General features: G+C 33.8%; 1 protein-coding gene across 1 annotated transcript; it reads left to right on the top strand.

The window, feature by feature from the left end:
• Window positions 1-323: 323 nt before the first annotated feature.
• On the top strand, window positions 324-15,973 carry LOC117102410 (CUB and sushi domain-containing protein 3-like). The gene is made up of 16 exons (XM_033242664.1): window positions 324-645; window positions 1,235-1,630; window positions 9,129-9,302; window positions 9,485-9,658; window positions 9,888-10,061; window positions 10,203-10,369; window positions 10,944-11,387; window positions 11,511-11,940; window positions 12,194-12,424; window positions 12,883-13,107; window positions 13,206-13,379; window positions 13,582-13,755; window positions 13,983-14,156; window positions 14,314-14,487; window positions 15,036-15,212; window positions 15,966-15,973. Exons 1-16 carry the CDS (start codon window positions 384-386, stop codon window positions 15,971-15,973), a joined length of 3,558 nt encoding a protein of 1,185 aa, XP_033098555.1. The 5' UTR covers window positions 324-383.
• Window positions 15,974-16,423: the final 450 nt, after the last annotated feature.

Here is a 16,423-nt window from a genome sequence, read left to right as displayed (position 1 = left end):
ACATATATATATAATATATACACACATACATATATATATTATACATATACATATACATTAATTAGCTCAACTAATACGATTGTGGTTATTAATGCTTCGCACAATGCCTTAGGTTTATTCGGCCTATAAACATTAAACCTGTGCATGTTGTTTATAATATTCTGATATAGCTTCATTATATCTTGGTTCTGTCTCCAATTTGAATGAAATAAATTGTGTTTTTAATTATTATTATTTTATATTTACCTACTATAATTACTATATTTACTATTTTTAATTTAAATTTTATTTTAGGCTTTCAAGATTTAGGCTGCTTTTATGATTACTTAGCAGATCGAACGCTTCCTGGCTTGAACGCCTGTAATTCACCAGAGGCTGAAGACATGTGCAATGAATGTACATCGGTACATCCATTCTGCGAAAACACGCAGAGCATGACTGTTTCCTTTTGTACAGATTTATGCCACAGACGAGGCTTTCTCTACTCAGGATTAGAGGCGGGAAATCAATGTTTTTGTGGAAATAACTTTGATCCATTAAATCCGCCGAATGGTAAACCACCGAATAACGATAATTGTACTGAACCTTGCTCAGGCGATTCAAGTCAGATTTGTGGCGGAGAATTGCGAATAATTATTTACAAAAGTAAGTAGTCCTAGGCAATTTTAGGTCTTTAGACTTTAAAATGGTAATCAAAATTGTCGTAGAATGCCACTAATATCACCTTTAACCACCAGTTTTTGTATAATGTGTTATTACAGTATGTGAAATAGTCGTACTAATTTTCATTAGTGTTAAATATTAAGGGATAAATAGATCTAATGGTTTTAAAGACAATTTCATGAACACCAATCGATAGATCAACTTTCAAAGGAATTAGATTTGAAAACAATGACATCTTCATATTAAATTATTTCGGGCATTTGTCCTGACATCATCATCATATGAACATTGCTAAATACAAGAAATGCATTAAGACTGATCAGAAAGTATATATTTGTTTGAAGTTTTTCTAAACAGTATTTTTATTATATTATATAAACAGCAGAGTCCAATACAAAAATAGCAGAAAAAAGTCAAAAATAGTTCGATCAGTAACTAAAGAAAACACTTTTGAATAATCTATTTTTTCAGTGGTATCATTATGAAATAATTAATTTAAAAAAAACAATGACCGACTTCCATTACATATTTATTGATCATAACATAGTCTTTTAACTTTTCTTTTATTTAGATGACGACTTCATGAACTGTTCAACATCAATTGACTTCAGTAATGGTACCGTTACTCCGAAACAAGACAAATATGCTTCTGGAACAACTGTACAGTTTACATGCAATGACGGATTCTACCAAGTGGGACCTACTAATTCATACTGTTGGTACTCAGGCGAATTCAGTCACGTGTCTAAAGATGCACAGCCCAGATGCATAAGAGAATGTTTTGAGATACACCATAATAGCATTACTGAAGTTAACCGAACGGTTCAATACCCAGGATTTTTCATTGTTGGAGATACAATAACTTACGTATGTAGTGTAGGTTATGAGTCAGTTTCTGGTGTTTCAGTTGGTAACGTAGAATGTAGAGAGGATCGAATTTGGACAACAAACTTGCCAGTATGTGAAGGTAATTACTATTCTCTTTTTAATCAAATTATTAATATAAAAACTTTTTTTTAATTTAAAAATAGTGGTTAATAACCACATACATTGTATTTAACACCCTGATTCTTTACACACTTTCAAACGCCGGCGCATTCACAATGGAATAATTTTGAATAAGCTCACCGCGGCGCTTATTAGAGAGCTGCTCTTTGCAAAAAAAATCACGTTTGGTGCATTGCAGCGCTTATTATTCGAGAGCGGTGCTTATTCAAGCATTTATGGTAGATATTTAAATTGACAATATTTCATACGAAAATGTGTAAATTACCGAAAAATTAATTATTTCGATTTTTTTCTCATATTAGAAGCTTATTACTTATTTTATCCTTTTGAATGATAAATTGTATTTGATTTCAGGATTTTACCATCGAGCGTGTTATATTTATCAATATTTGAAAAATATGCCTACTGTGACTTCTGTTATGTAAACAATAATAAAAATATATCACTATATTTATTTGCTAAGCTCAGGAGTTGAGTGGTTTGACCATGGTATGACGGTATAGTGCACACTGTACAGTCACATGATCTTGGTTTAAAATCGTATGGACTTCAGAATTGTATAATTCGAATAAAAATGAAGTAAACGGGCCAACAAATGCTGGATTCATTCGAATTGGACTGAGCCTGTTTCAACTCGTACTGGAAAATTGTTAAATTGTCGATGAATAATTCAATGATAGTAATTACATTATATAATAAACCGTGCAATATCGTTCCTGTTATAATTATATAACCTATTGTAAACATTCAATTACGAATATTCAATTCGCAATCGCTATCATTAAACAGGATATTATATGATTATTTTGTACTAAAGCAAGCATGCAGATTCCTCTCTAGATTAATATATTGATAAAATGACCCTGAAAACAAATTGTGCGTATACCTTATTTAACGTATTTACATATCAATGTCGTCACTATACCATGGTATTTATAACTGGGTGAATTGTCAGGTCGTTAATTTGCATACGTTCTCGATCCTGATATTTTATTCCGTTTTTGTATTGAAAGGAAATAAGATATCAAACTCCAGAATATATTTTTTGTTTATAAACACTGGCGATTTATCGCAGTATCCTATGCCTACCGTTTACATATTGTACAGTAGCTCTAAATTTATCAATGATGGAATGCGATTGGAAGACGACGTAAAATATAGGCCTAATAATGCTATTATATGCAGGAATACGCAATGACAGAAGGAACTAACAGCATGGTACCGTAACTCTTAAGGTTATACGTAAATGCAACTCCAAAGCAACACAGACCCATTTAATATAAATTATAATATTTCCATTGGTTAGGCCTACGTCTTAAAACAAATACTTCCTCCTGATCGGCCGTCTTTCATGCTCTTGACTTTAATACACCGTTACCACTGTGAACAGTGATCGATTTGTAGGCCTATTTTCGTGTCAATCAATTAAACTAATAAGATAGATTGATAGAAAATACCATAGTCAATGACTTTTTCGTACATATCAAAGCGGACCGTAAATTTAACAACTTACAATTGGTTTAATTTAACACAGTTTATAGCAGTATGGAGACATGTGTTTATTTAGTTGTCTGTTGAAGGAAATATTGTTGTAATTTGTAATTGCAAGCTATTAAGTTCAGTAAATACGGTATATAAGGCCCTAAAAAAATAGTTTATCACCCTAGGCAGGAAAGTGATGAGGGAGGTGGGATTTTTATTTTGTATTTTGCTAAAGCCACATGATTGAGGTAATACAAACAATATTTACTAAATTTAGTAAAAACATTTTGCAATAGTCCTACCATAAAAGACATGCGGGCGATTTTGCGGGTGAGAATGGTAAACTAATCATCGTTTTTATAGAGCCCAAGTCATTATGTTAATACACTATAGAGGCCTAGATCCTGTATAAGAACTGTGCATTCCTTCAATTGTTCGAACTGATGCTACTCAACTACACATTATTTTTAGAGGTGTTTGGATTCACTCAAGTTTGAATGCAAATAAAATCGCATATCAGAATCATCATAAAAATAATAAGTAATTCATTATAAGAAAGTATAATACATACTCCAAGTATTGACATATACGCCATCGTGTTGGGATTCAATATTTCCAAATTAATTATGTCATCATCAAGAATGAAAAAATTATCCATATTAGCAAGCTTATATTCACTAGTACCAAAAGTGTTTAACCAATCAAAACATTACCTCTAGTAGGTGACATAGCAGTGATAATAATTCATTATACGTCGTAGATTATTTTTGGGATGTCGCTAAAAGTTATGAATACAGTATAAACCGTTATTATAGTTGCACGATGAGGATACATACAACCAAGCATACAATAATAATTTTAATAATAGTGATGGACAATCCGTCCAATGTACCGGCATCCTCTACTGCATTGACAATGAGTGAGTCAGACTATATTGATTCAATATGGGTGTTGTTAGTATATAAATACTTCCCACCACCGATCTTCAATTTGAGCATGCGCATTTAGTTAGTTATACACGACCTGTTTCACACCAAAGATAGGCAATAAACAATGCTATTCAATTTGCAACTACAGTATTTAAATTGCGTTAATTAATGAACGATTATGCTGTAAATATTTTACGTACTAGTAATTGATGGAGAAAATATACGGTACTCTCCTCTGTATAACCCATATACTATCAGCATAATCAATACTGTATCTTATGCTGATTTATAGTAAATATGGTCATGATATTAAGTCACCATCTCCATCATTATCATCATCATCATCATAGTCTAGTATTAGATTCGAAGGTTGCATAAGGCATTTGTGTTGAATTAAACATTGCTTACGATTCCAATAACACTAGATCCTAGCCAACAGCGAAACATCACTCAGTGTTTTCTGGAAACTTTTTATTTTGTATACAGTATTTGACTAAAGTTTTTTCTCACATTTCCTTTTACAAATATAAAACAAGGGAACATTGTTCTCTGGTAATAAAACCATGGTCGACTAACTCCCCTCCGTAGGCCTACGTACGTGTTCTGCGTCGTCGTAGTCGCCTTAAAAAACGAAAACAGCTCTTGGTGTAGTACGCGAACAGAGTCTTGGCGTTGCCGTCACGGTCCATTAGTTCGTAGTAGACTGGCCGCGTAGTCAAAACGAAAAATGCCTAATACTTCCCACCACCGATCTTCAATTTGAGCATGCGCATTTAGTTAGTTATACACGACCTGTTTCACACCAAAGATAGGCAATAAACAATGCTATTCAATTTGCAACTACAGTATTTAAATTGCGTTAATTAATGAACGATTATGCTGTAAATATTTTACGTACTAGTAATTGATGGAGAAAATATACGGTACTCTCCTCTGTATAACCCATATACTATCAGCATAATCAATACTGTATCTTATGCTGATTTATAGTAAATATGGTCATGATATTAAGTCACCATCTCCATCATTATCATCATCATCATCATAGTCTAGTATTAGATTCGAAGGTTGCATAAGGCATTTGTGTTGAATTAAACATTGCTTACGATTCCAATAACATAAAAAAATGAGTAGAATTCCTAAATTCTAAAAATTCATTATAAACATTAAGACTATAGCAATTAGCATATAATAAACTGGTTATGTTCTGAGAATTTGCTCCGAGTCCATTAAAGTACGCGACCCCGCAGTGTTTCTATGGTAACAAGTCAACACAGTACATTCAATTCACCACACCTTCGTCGAATATGACTAATTCAACATATATTCCATGTAGCCTGAATACACGGAATAACAAGGTGACATTTTTCGTACATAATGTATAGGTTGTATACTTACGCTTATAGAATAGAAAAATAGTGTTGAATTGGTATAGAATAAACATGATGATTATGTTGTTGGTAGTGATAATTGGTAATGAATGACCTTTTACTCCAAAGTACGATATCTGTAAAGAAAATATCTTTTTCATACAGTATGTCATTACAATTTCATATATTTTTCACATCTCGTATATGGAATTATCATGATTACTGATGTTTGTTTCGAAATGTATGTGTGTATCGGCCTACTATGATCATAGTGAAATGAAAAAAAATAATAATACAGAGAATCATGGAGCAGTCATAAAGATCATTTGATAACGCATGATGATGATATTATATAACGATGGTGGATTATCCATTTTCTTAATTTTTTAAGTCGATCATGACTACTGACAGATTTTATGAAATATGCCAATATAATTAGACCAATAATATGTCGTCCACAGAAACTGTAAAATAAATACAATTTTACCGTTGAACCGCCTGGTGCTTCCAAGTGAAACCTATGGTTTATTTACAATAAAACATAGCTTGTTATATGAGTATCACTACCATTTGTTGACGTTACCAATAATATTTTATGGGACCGCATTTATATTTTTGTATTTTTTGATTTTAAAGATTCGTGAGAAACGCGTCACATTTTTTTGTTATTCACCTGCACTCGCTAAAACGAAATTGAATTTTACTTTACATTCTTGAATGAATAAAAAAAACCCATATAAAATGATCATTATACAGGCTTGCGATGTTGGTGCAAAATTTCCGGTTTAAGCTCCCAACATTTTAATTTTGTTACTCGGTTTTATTATAGACGTGTAAGTTGTTTTTCGAAGCAGATCGAATGATATTGTAACTGTTTACACTCTTTGAATTGCAAATGTACGGTAGTAAATAAAACCGAACACAAATAAACGTATAAGTCAGGCTTATTTATACATTTTGTGCAAGATACTGTCTTCTTTTTGGATCTACAAGCTTTGCTCGGGCAGATAATTAAGACAACATTACAAATATTAATTCCATAATAAAGAACATCTAATGCACAGAGGCTATGTCTAAATAATACTATTGATTATTCAAATGGCACTTTTTATCTGTACATTCATACCATACTGCGGCGTATTCTAATACATAGGCCTATATATATATATATATATATATATATATATAATATTATATAATACATATATATAATATTATATTATATATTCGATATATATAATATTATATATTATATATAATATTATATATACATATATTATATTGTATAATATATATATTATATAATATATATATATATATGGCTGTTTTTATCCTTGTTAATTATTTTAAATAGTATATTGAGATTGTTAGGCTCAAATACAATTTGTCTTGCCTCGACTATAACAGTACGATAGTGAATGAACTCGCCCCAATCTACCGTAAATACGACAAACTTAATACATACATTTCGTATGGAGAAACACTTGGCTGAATTTATAGTTTTTCATTTTAGATCATTAGTTATAAATTACATTATTACTATATCAATACGCAACCTATAGTAAAAATACCAATAGTAAAGTACAATATCTTAGATTAACATGCATCCATACCCCAAACACACAATCGGTCATAAATACATACTGTTAATACTAAAGTGCTTAGGCCTAATTCGTTATAACAACCCCCCCCCCAACCCCAACAAATATTCTGATTTTATGAGAGAAAAAATAACATAGGATAAGTGGCTCCTCCAGCTTTCCAATTGAAAAATATATTTAAACCCCATTACTCCGAGTCTGGAAAAGGGTATCGTCTACTAAGTTACACATCCAATACGTACATTAAAACAACACACTATATAAATATATGTATGTCAACATTAATGCACACTCGTTATAAAAGCAATCACAGCTTTGTGTTGACGAATTTTGTCTTCTGGGCTGAATAAATTCAAGCATAACTTTCGGATATTTTACATATGAATTTCTTTTGTAACTTTAATATGCATAATCTGCTTGAAGAGGAATTAGCTCAACTAACACGATTGTGGTTATTAATGCTTCGCACAATGCATTAGGTTTATTCGGCCTATAAACCAATAAACCTGTGCATGCTGTTTATATTATTCTGATATAGCTTCATTATGTTGGTTTTGTCTCCATTTGAATGAAATATATTGTGTTTTTAATTATTATTATTTTATATTTACCTACTATAATTACTATATTTACTATTTTTTATTTAATTTTTATTTTAGGCTTTCAATATTTAGGATGCTTTTTTGATTACTTAGAAGATCGAACGCTTCCTGGCTTGAACGCCTGTAATTCACCAGAGGCTGAAGACATGTGCAATGAATGTACATCGGAACATCCATACTGCGAATACACGCAAAGTATGACTGTTTCCTTTTGTACAGATTTATGCCACAGACGAGGCTTTCTCTACTCAGGGTTAGAGGCGGGAAATCAATGTTTTTGTGGAAATAACTTCGATCCATTAAATCCACCGAATGGTAAACCACCAAATAACGATAATTGTACTGAACCTTGCTCAGGCGATTCAAGTCAGATTTGTGGCGGAGAATTGCGAATAATTATTTACAAAAGTAAGTAGTCCTAGGCAAAGTTAGGTCTGTAAAATGGTAATCAAAATTGGTCGTAGAATGCCTCTAATATCACCTTTAACCACCAGCTTTTGTAAAATGTGTTATTACTGTATGTGAAATAGCCGTACTAATTTTCATTAGTGTTAAACATTAAAGGATAAATAGATCTCTTGGTTTTAAAGACAATTTCATGAACGCCAATCGATAGAGAGGCTATATAATCCACTTTTAAAGGAATTCGATTTGAAAACAATGACATCTTCATATTGAATTATTTCGGGCATTTGTCCTGACATCATTATCATATGAACATGGCTAAATACGAGAAATGTAATGACACTGATCAGAAAGTTTAAAGTTGTTTAAAGTTTTTATAAACAGTATTTTTATTATATTACGAAAACGGCGGAGAAAAAAATCAGAAACATTCCGATCATTAGCTAAAGAAATCACTTTTGAGTAATCTATTTTTTTCAGTGGTATCATTATAAATTTAAAAAAAAACAATGACCGACTTCCATTACATATTTATTGAGCATAACATAGTCTTTTTAACTTTCCTTTTATTTAGATGACGACTTCATGAACTGTTCAACATCAATTGACTTCAGTAATGGTACCGTTACTCCGAAACAAGACATATATGCTTCTGGAACAACTGTACAGTTTACATGCAATGACGGATTCTACCAAGTGGGACCTACTAACTCATACTGTTGGTACTCAGGCGAATTCAGTCATGTGTCTAAAGATGTACAGCCCAGATGCATAAGAGAATGTGCAGAGCTAAACACCGATAGCTTTACTGAAGTTAACCGAACGGTTCAATACAAAGGATTTTTCATTGTTGGAGATACCATAACTTACAAATGTAATGTAGGTTATGAGCCAGTTTCTGGTGTTTCAGTTGGTGATGTACAATGTGGAGAGGATCGAATTTGGACAACAAACTTGCCAGTATGTGAAGGTAATTACTATAATCTTGTTTAATCAAATATTAATATAAAAACTTTTTTTAATTTAAAAATAGTGGTTATCTGTTACTTTAAATTTTTATATTTTCAGGTGTTTCATGTGGAAATCCTGGAACTCCAAATCAGGGTGAACTCATTGGTGAAAAGTTTTTCTACCCATACAGTGTTAGCTACATATGTCAACCTGGATACATTATTTCCGGGTCTACAGCCAGGACGTGTCAATCAGATAAGGCTTGGTCGGGAACATTACCATCGTGCAATCGTAAGTCCTCCAGCTGTATACATAGTTAAACATTTTGCTAGCGCTTGCCTGTGTAAGAAGTCAGTTAGGTAATAATATTATATTGGCTTAATGTACGTAATAATATAAATTAATAAATTCTTATCACCTATTACATATTAGTAGGTCCATAGCTGTCATACTGACACATATTTTTGTTTTAGCTAATGACTGTAGTAACTTGGACAACATCGAAAATGGGATGACTTTCTATACTGGTACAACATTCGGCATGAATGCTACTTATACGTGTGACATCGGCTATAATATAAATGGAGAGATGATCAGAATTTGTGAAGCAACTGGACTTTGGTCTGGGTCACCTCCCACTTGTGAAGGTATAGAATAATAATAAATAAGAATTATATATCTCTCATATCCATAAAAAATTCTCAATAATAATTAAAACAGCAGAAAAAAGGGTTACCTGAAAGCAAAATTGGTCAATGAAACTGTATTTTTTAGTGTAATTTTTAGAGAAAATAGAAAGTATTGTTTTTCTGATGTTAGTGTTTTCTTTAATCATGTTTTGTGATAACATTTTATACCTGAACGTATTCATTACAGTTGTCAGCTGTGGCGATCCTGGTTTAATACTAAATGGAATAAGGATGGGTGCTAACGAAACTTACGGAAGCACAGTAACCTACGTCTGTAACACTGGATATAACCTGGTGGGTGCTGCAAGTGTCATATGCCAATCTGATGGCACATGGTCACAGAGCGCCCCTGTTTGCCAAGGTTAGTGATTTCTTTTGATTTTTGATATTGTATATAACTAAGTAACTAATTGTAGCAATCATAATATCATACTTGTCAATAATAGTGTATTAAAATTGTATAATATTTTGAAATTTATGGTCTTTGAATGTCTTTTTTCAGTTGTTAATTGTGGGATAGTTTCTGTAGGAGAAGGGGTATTCGTAAATGGCGGTATTTTCACTTACAATACTGTCCTAATGTTCATATGTGACAGAGGATACAATAAACTATCAGGCGATACCACTAGGACATGTCAGTCTGACGGCAACTGGTCTGGAAATGACTTGGTATGCGAAAGAGAATATACAATCTTTAGAATACATGAACTAGAAGGATAGGAATAGTTTCCGTTGCAGGCTATTATGTGTTTGTTGTTTCATCTAAAAAACGGAACAACACTTAAATGTGTCCCTATTATTGGGCAATGATCTGTCTCTTATACACATCTAGATGTGTATAAGAGACAGATATGTAAATGAGCATGAATGTAATAAACAGTAGTGAGTTGGAGCGGTTGGTACGGTGATATGCTAATGAGGATACAGTGTAAGGTGGAATGGACGTGATGTCCAAGTGTAAAAAACAAGTAGCATGCAGTTTTAGTGGTTTTTGTTGCTCATGTGCTATCAGAAGGTGGGCAATTGCATGGTCTATGTGTATTTGTTGACCGGTGCATGGTGTAGTGAAGTTGTTTACTGGAAATAAACCGATTTCTGTTTGCAATTAGCCAAGGCTCCAGTTTGTTTGTGTTCGTGACCGTAACATGAGTGGGGGCTCGTCCGGCCTCAAGTTACTGCATAACTGCTTCGTGCTTGAGACTGCAATCTTGATTGTGACTCGTTGTTTTACTACATGATGGAGGTGCAGGAGATTTTAAAACTGTTGGAGGAAGAGCCGTCTGAGGATTTGTTGAATAAGCTTACTAAGAGTAATCTTTTTGAAGTAGCACAGCACTATAATTTTGAAGTACGATCGGCGGTGAGGAAAGCCGAGATTAAAAGGCTTGTTGTTGAGCATTTAGTGGATGAAAGTGTGCTTCCAGATATATTTATGACATACTTACCTGAGGTACTCCCAGTCGTATCTCCTGAAATAAGAAAATTGGAACTTCAACTTAAGCTGGAGCAAGAACGAAGAAAACTTGAACGTGATAAATTGAAAGCTGCAGTACAAATGAAGGAGTTGGAATTACAGAGCATATCGACGTCCGTCACGCACATTCAGTTTGAACCCAGCCGAGTTATTCGTTTGGTTCCACCGTTTCAGGAGAAGGATGTCGATAAATATTTCCAACAGTTTGAAAAAGTAGCTGAAAACCTAAATTGACCAACTCAACAGTGGTCAATTTTGCTACAAAGTGTGTTGAAAGGGAAAGCACAGGAAATATTTTCTACGCTTTCAGTCAATGATAGTGCTGATTATAAGTAGGTTAAAGCTTTGATACTGAAAGGTTACGAGCTTGTACCCGAAGCATACCGACAAAAGTTTCGAGAGTATAAGAAGTTGGATAAGGAAACCTATGTGGAATTCTCACGTGAAAAAGAAATTTTGTTTGATAGGTGGTGTAGTTCAGAGGACACTAAGTCTAACTATAATGCTCTTAAACAAGAATTTAAATGTTGTGTACCTAATGTTGTACGAACCTGTCTGGATGAACATAAGGTTAAAGATGTATACGAGGTTGCAAAATTGGCCGATGAATATTTTCTTGTTCATAAGCATGAGTTAAGTAAGTCTGATCATGTTCAATCACGTGATTCAGCTCAACCAAAAGAACATCATAAGGAAAGTTCCTATGTTCATCCATCTACACGTAACTTCCACAATACGCAATCTGATAGTAGGAAGTCGAGGTTCGGTAGGTCAAAATTGTCATGTTCATATTGTAAGAAATCAGGTCATACCATTTCAGATTGCTATAAATTAAAGAAAAATTAAATTAAACAAAACTGCTGTTGCTTCACCAACTTGCCTAGTAGCAACCGATTCTTTGCAACATTGTAAACCACCTAATTCTATATTGTATGATGAAAGGCATATTGATGCTACCTCTAAGGACGTTATTGATGACCATTATCAACCTTTTGTTACTGATGGGTATATTTCGCTAGATGATACATGTTTACAGCCTGTAAAAATTCTACGCGATACCGGTGCATCCCAGAGCCTATTATTAGCTGGTATTCTTCCACTCTCTGAGAAGTCGTCCACAGGAGCCAATGTCCTTATAAGTGGAGTAGAATTTGGCTCTACTAGTGTCCCACTCCACAGAATTAATTTACAGTCTGCTTTGGTAACGGGGTCAGTTTTGGTTGGTGTAATGCCTTCCCTGCCTGTCGGAGGTGTGTCCCTATTATTGGGCAATGATTTAGCTGGTAGTAAACAGTGGCGTAGAAAAGTTTTTTCATTGGGGGGGGGGGGGGATGATTGGCGTGTTAGCCAGTGTCGTAACAGGCGCAGGGGAGGGGGAAAACTGCCCCTCCCCTGACGGTTTTTACCGAGCTGACCAAGCCGTTGCACCGGGCTGGGTAATAAGAGAAAAGGAAGAGGGGAGAGGGAGGGAAAGAGAAAGAAGAATAAAAAAGGAAAGAAAAAGAGAAGAGAAAAAGAAAGACAAGAAGGAAGATATCATAATGACCAGACTCAAAACACCCTGCAACCCCTTCTCCACTTCAAATAACTGTCATAACTACTTTGATCTATGCTGCCCATTGGCTAACCACTAGGGACTAGGGGAAAATATCTATCTTTGAAAAATCTTCCCCACCCCTTTATAAATGCCCTTTTCATCCCCTGAAAGTGCCTAAAAATGTACAGCCCAGATGCATAAGAGAATGTGTAGAGTTAAACCACGATAGCATTACTGAATTTAACCGAAAGGTTCAATACCAAGGATATTTCATTGTTGGAGATATCATAACTTACATATGTAGTGTAGGTTATGAGCCAGTTTCTGGTTTTTCAGTTGGTGATGCAGAATGTAGAGGGGATCAAATTTGGGCAGCAAACTTGCCAGTATGTGAAGGTAATTACTATTCTCTTGTTAATCAAATTATTAATATAAAAACTTTTTTTAATTTAAAAATAGTGGTTATCTGTTACTTTAAATTTTTATATTTTCAGGTGTTTCATGTGGAAATCCTGGAACTCCAAATCAGGGTGAACTCATTGGTGAAAAGTTTTTCTACCCATACAGTGTTAGCTACATATGTCAACCTGGATACACTATTGTTGGGTCTACATTCAGGACGTGTCAACCAGATAAGACTTGGTCGGGAACATTACCATCGTGCAGTCGTAAGTCTTCCAGCTGTATACATAGTTAAAAATTTTGCTAACGCTTGCCTGAGTAAGAAGTCAGTTAGGTAATAATATTATATTGACTTAATGTACGTAATAATATAAATTAATAAATTCTGATCACCTATTACGTATTAGTTGGTCCCAAGCTGTCATCAACTGGTCGTATCTGCCATACTGACACATATTTTTGTTTTAGCTAATGACTGTGGTAACTTGGACAACATCGAGAATGGGATGACTTCCTATACTGGTACAACCTTCGGCATGAATACTACCTATACGTGTAACATCGGCTATAATATAAATGGAGTGATGATCAGAACTTGTGAAGCAACTGGACTTTGGTCGGGGTCACCTCCCACTTGTGAAGGTATATAATAATAATAAATAAGAATTATATAGCTCTCATATCCATAAGAAATGCTCAATAATAATTAAAACAGCAGAAAAAGGGTTACCTGAAAGCAAAATTTGTCAATGAAACTGTATTTTTTAGTATAATTTTTAGAGAAAATAGAAAGTATTGTTTTTCTGATGTTAGTGTTTTTTTAATCATGTTTTGTGATAACATTTTATACCTGAACGTATTCATTACAGTTGTCAGCTGTGGCGATCCTGGTTCAATAATCAATGGAATAAGGATGGGTGCTAACGAAACTTACGGAAGCACAGTAACCTACGTCTGTAACACTGGATATAACCTGGTGGGTGCTGCAAGTGTCACATGCCAATCTGATGGCACATGGTCACAGAGCGCCCCTGTTTGCCAAGGTTAGTGATTTCTTTTGATATTTGATTCTGTATATAACTAAGTAACTAATTGTAGCAATTATGATATCATACTTGTCAATAATAGTGTATTAAAATTTGTATAATATTTTGAAATTTATGATCTTTAGCAAAATTCATAAGATTGTTTTTTTTTTAGTTATTAATTGCGGGGATCCAGGCACACCGACCAATGGAGGAAAAAATGGTAGTGACGAAACTTATGGAAGCACTGTAACTTACGTATGTGACAATGGATACAACCTTATTGGTACTGCCATGGTCACATGTCAGTCAAATGGAACATGGTCAAATAGCACACCAACATGTCAAAGTAAGTTACGTAACTGTAATTTAGTGTTACATTTTGAGAAAGTTCTGATTAGAATTCACAATAACATGCCAACATTTTCAAAATTTTCTTTTTTCATGGTAATAATATAATGATAAACAACAATAATATGGATTTAAATGCACGCATATAATTGAAACTTGCGCAATTTATCTAATTACACTGAAATACATACAAAGTGGCTTTTGGAAGCTGTCTAGGCTTAATTTTATTAGGCAAACAACACACAATATTGCAGAGAGCAAATATCTTTAAAAACAATTAATTTGGGTTACAGTTATGAGTAGGAATGTATTTTAATTTTATTAATTTTATTCAGAATATTATTTTGTAAATGACTGTCATTTTAGAATAATTTTACTAATAGGTGTAGACTTGAACCGAACTTCTGTCAAGATCTTCATGTCTCTACTGGCCGCTTCTTTTCGATTGTCCCAGCCAGGCTTGTTAAAAGCCTACCGTGTAGATTTGCCAACTGGAGACATACGATTTATCTAGTCGTTTCTAATTAAATGTTTCTATTGTATTAGTTGTCGATTGTATGCATCCAGGAAATCCTCTCAACGTTACCGTAGATGTTAGTGAAACAACGTACGGCGCTATTGTAACATACAGTTGTCTACCCGGTTATAGTATCAGCAGTGGAAACAACTGGCGAACGTGTGGTGCTGATGGCTCATGGACAGGCATTGAACCAACTTGTTCAGGTATGCTAAATACTGCTTTTCGGATGTTTTTAGAGGTTGGTAAACTTAACCTTTTTTTAATATACCCACTCAGTTCTTGCCGATCGATTACACGCCTACATTTATCATATTTAACATTTGTCACTAGATTAAGAAGGAATTATCTTTAGTTGTTTCTCGAGCAATTGTAAACAATTTTTATAAAGATAGATTTTCAGTAAAGGTTAGGTTGGTTTTCATTCCCAATAATTTAAATTAATTTGAAAAAATGAAAATGAAATTCTTTGAAGATCGTTAGGTAGACGCCTTAAAATGCCAGCTTGTGATTACTTCCCAACCTTGGCGGTTTTTATTCCTCTTCTATAGTAGGGGATTTTATGATTTTTTAATGACTTGTTTCTAATTCGATGCATTCACTTTTCATCGGTTCAAGCTACTAATCTATTAAAAGTAATGATATTAGTGCTAAATAGGCATGTCTGATTGGAAATTAGGTAACATATTTATTTTATAACCAATTTAGATGGAAGACTATTTAATAGTCGTCGAATTTCGACGTATATACAACAAATCTACAGCTAAATCAAGCATCAAGCTTATATCTAGTAATACCTACACAAAACGTATATCGGCCTCGCCGTGTAATGACAGTAATACCAGCTAGGTCTAGGCCTAGCAAAATGGAGAGATACTCCCAACTCTTGATATTCTAAACAGATGATTATCTCTGCTATACAAATTACTCTTATAAACTTACATTTATCCGTTGTTTAGGATTCTAATCAATAACTTTAGAAACGGGGAATACTGTACCGTTTGCTCCTGTTCTACACATACACAATCCTCATAGCAACACGATCATTAGCGTGCTTCTGACAGCTATAACCGTTTCTACACTCCCCCACAAATGAGTATATCCCATTTCTCTCGTTAACCCTTTTTATTTTTATTTTTTTAAACCAACTTTAACAACTGTAGAACAATGTAACCCATGCAATGAATTACTTCTCTACTATACAAGAGCAATATCCTTGACATGACCTTAATAAAAGGTCAGAACTGGTATCTAAATGTAGGCATACAATATTTCCACATGATCGCGGCTAATATGCAAAACACCTTTGGTAGGAGAGTAGTATGTGCTAACAATAAGTCTATCTGAAGATCGTGATAGTGTGAAACGTGCGTTATGGACTCCCATCTATGTACAGTTAATAATACATATATATATA

Source organism: Anneissia japonica, unplaced genomic scaffold (assembly GCF_011630105.1).
Source record: "Anneissia japonica isolate Jap-2015-1 unplaced genomic scaffold, ASM1163010v1 scaffold287839_len198389_cov133, whole genome shotgun sequence".
In the NCBI taxonomy this organism is placed as follows: domain Eukaryota; kingdom Metazoa; phylum Echinodermata; class Crinoidea; order Comatulida; family Comatulidae; genus Anneissia; species Anneissia japonica.
The sequence above is the reverse complement of the archived record's forward strand: the minus strand, read 5'-3'. Positions and strand labels throughout refer to the sequence as shown.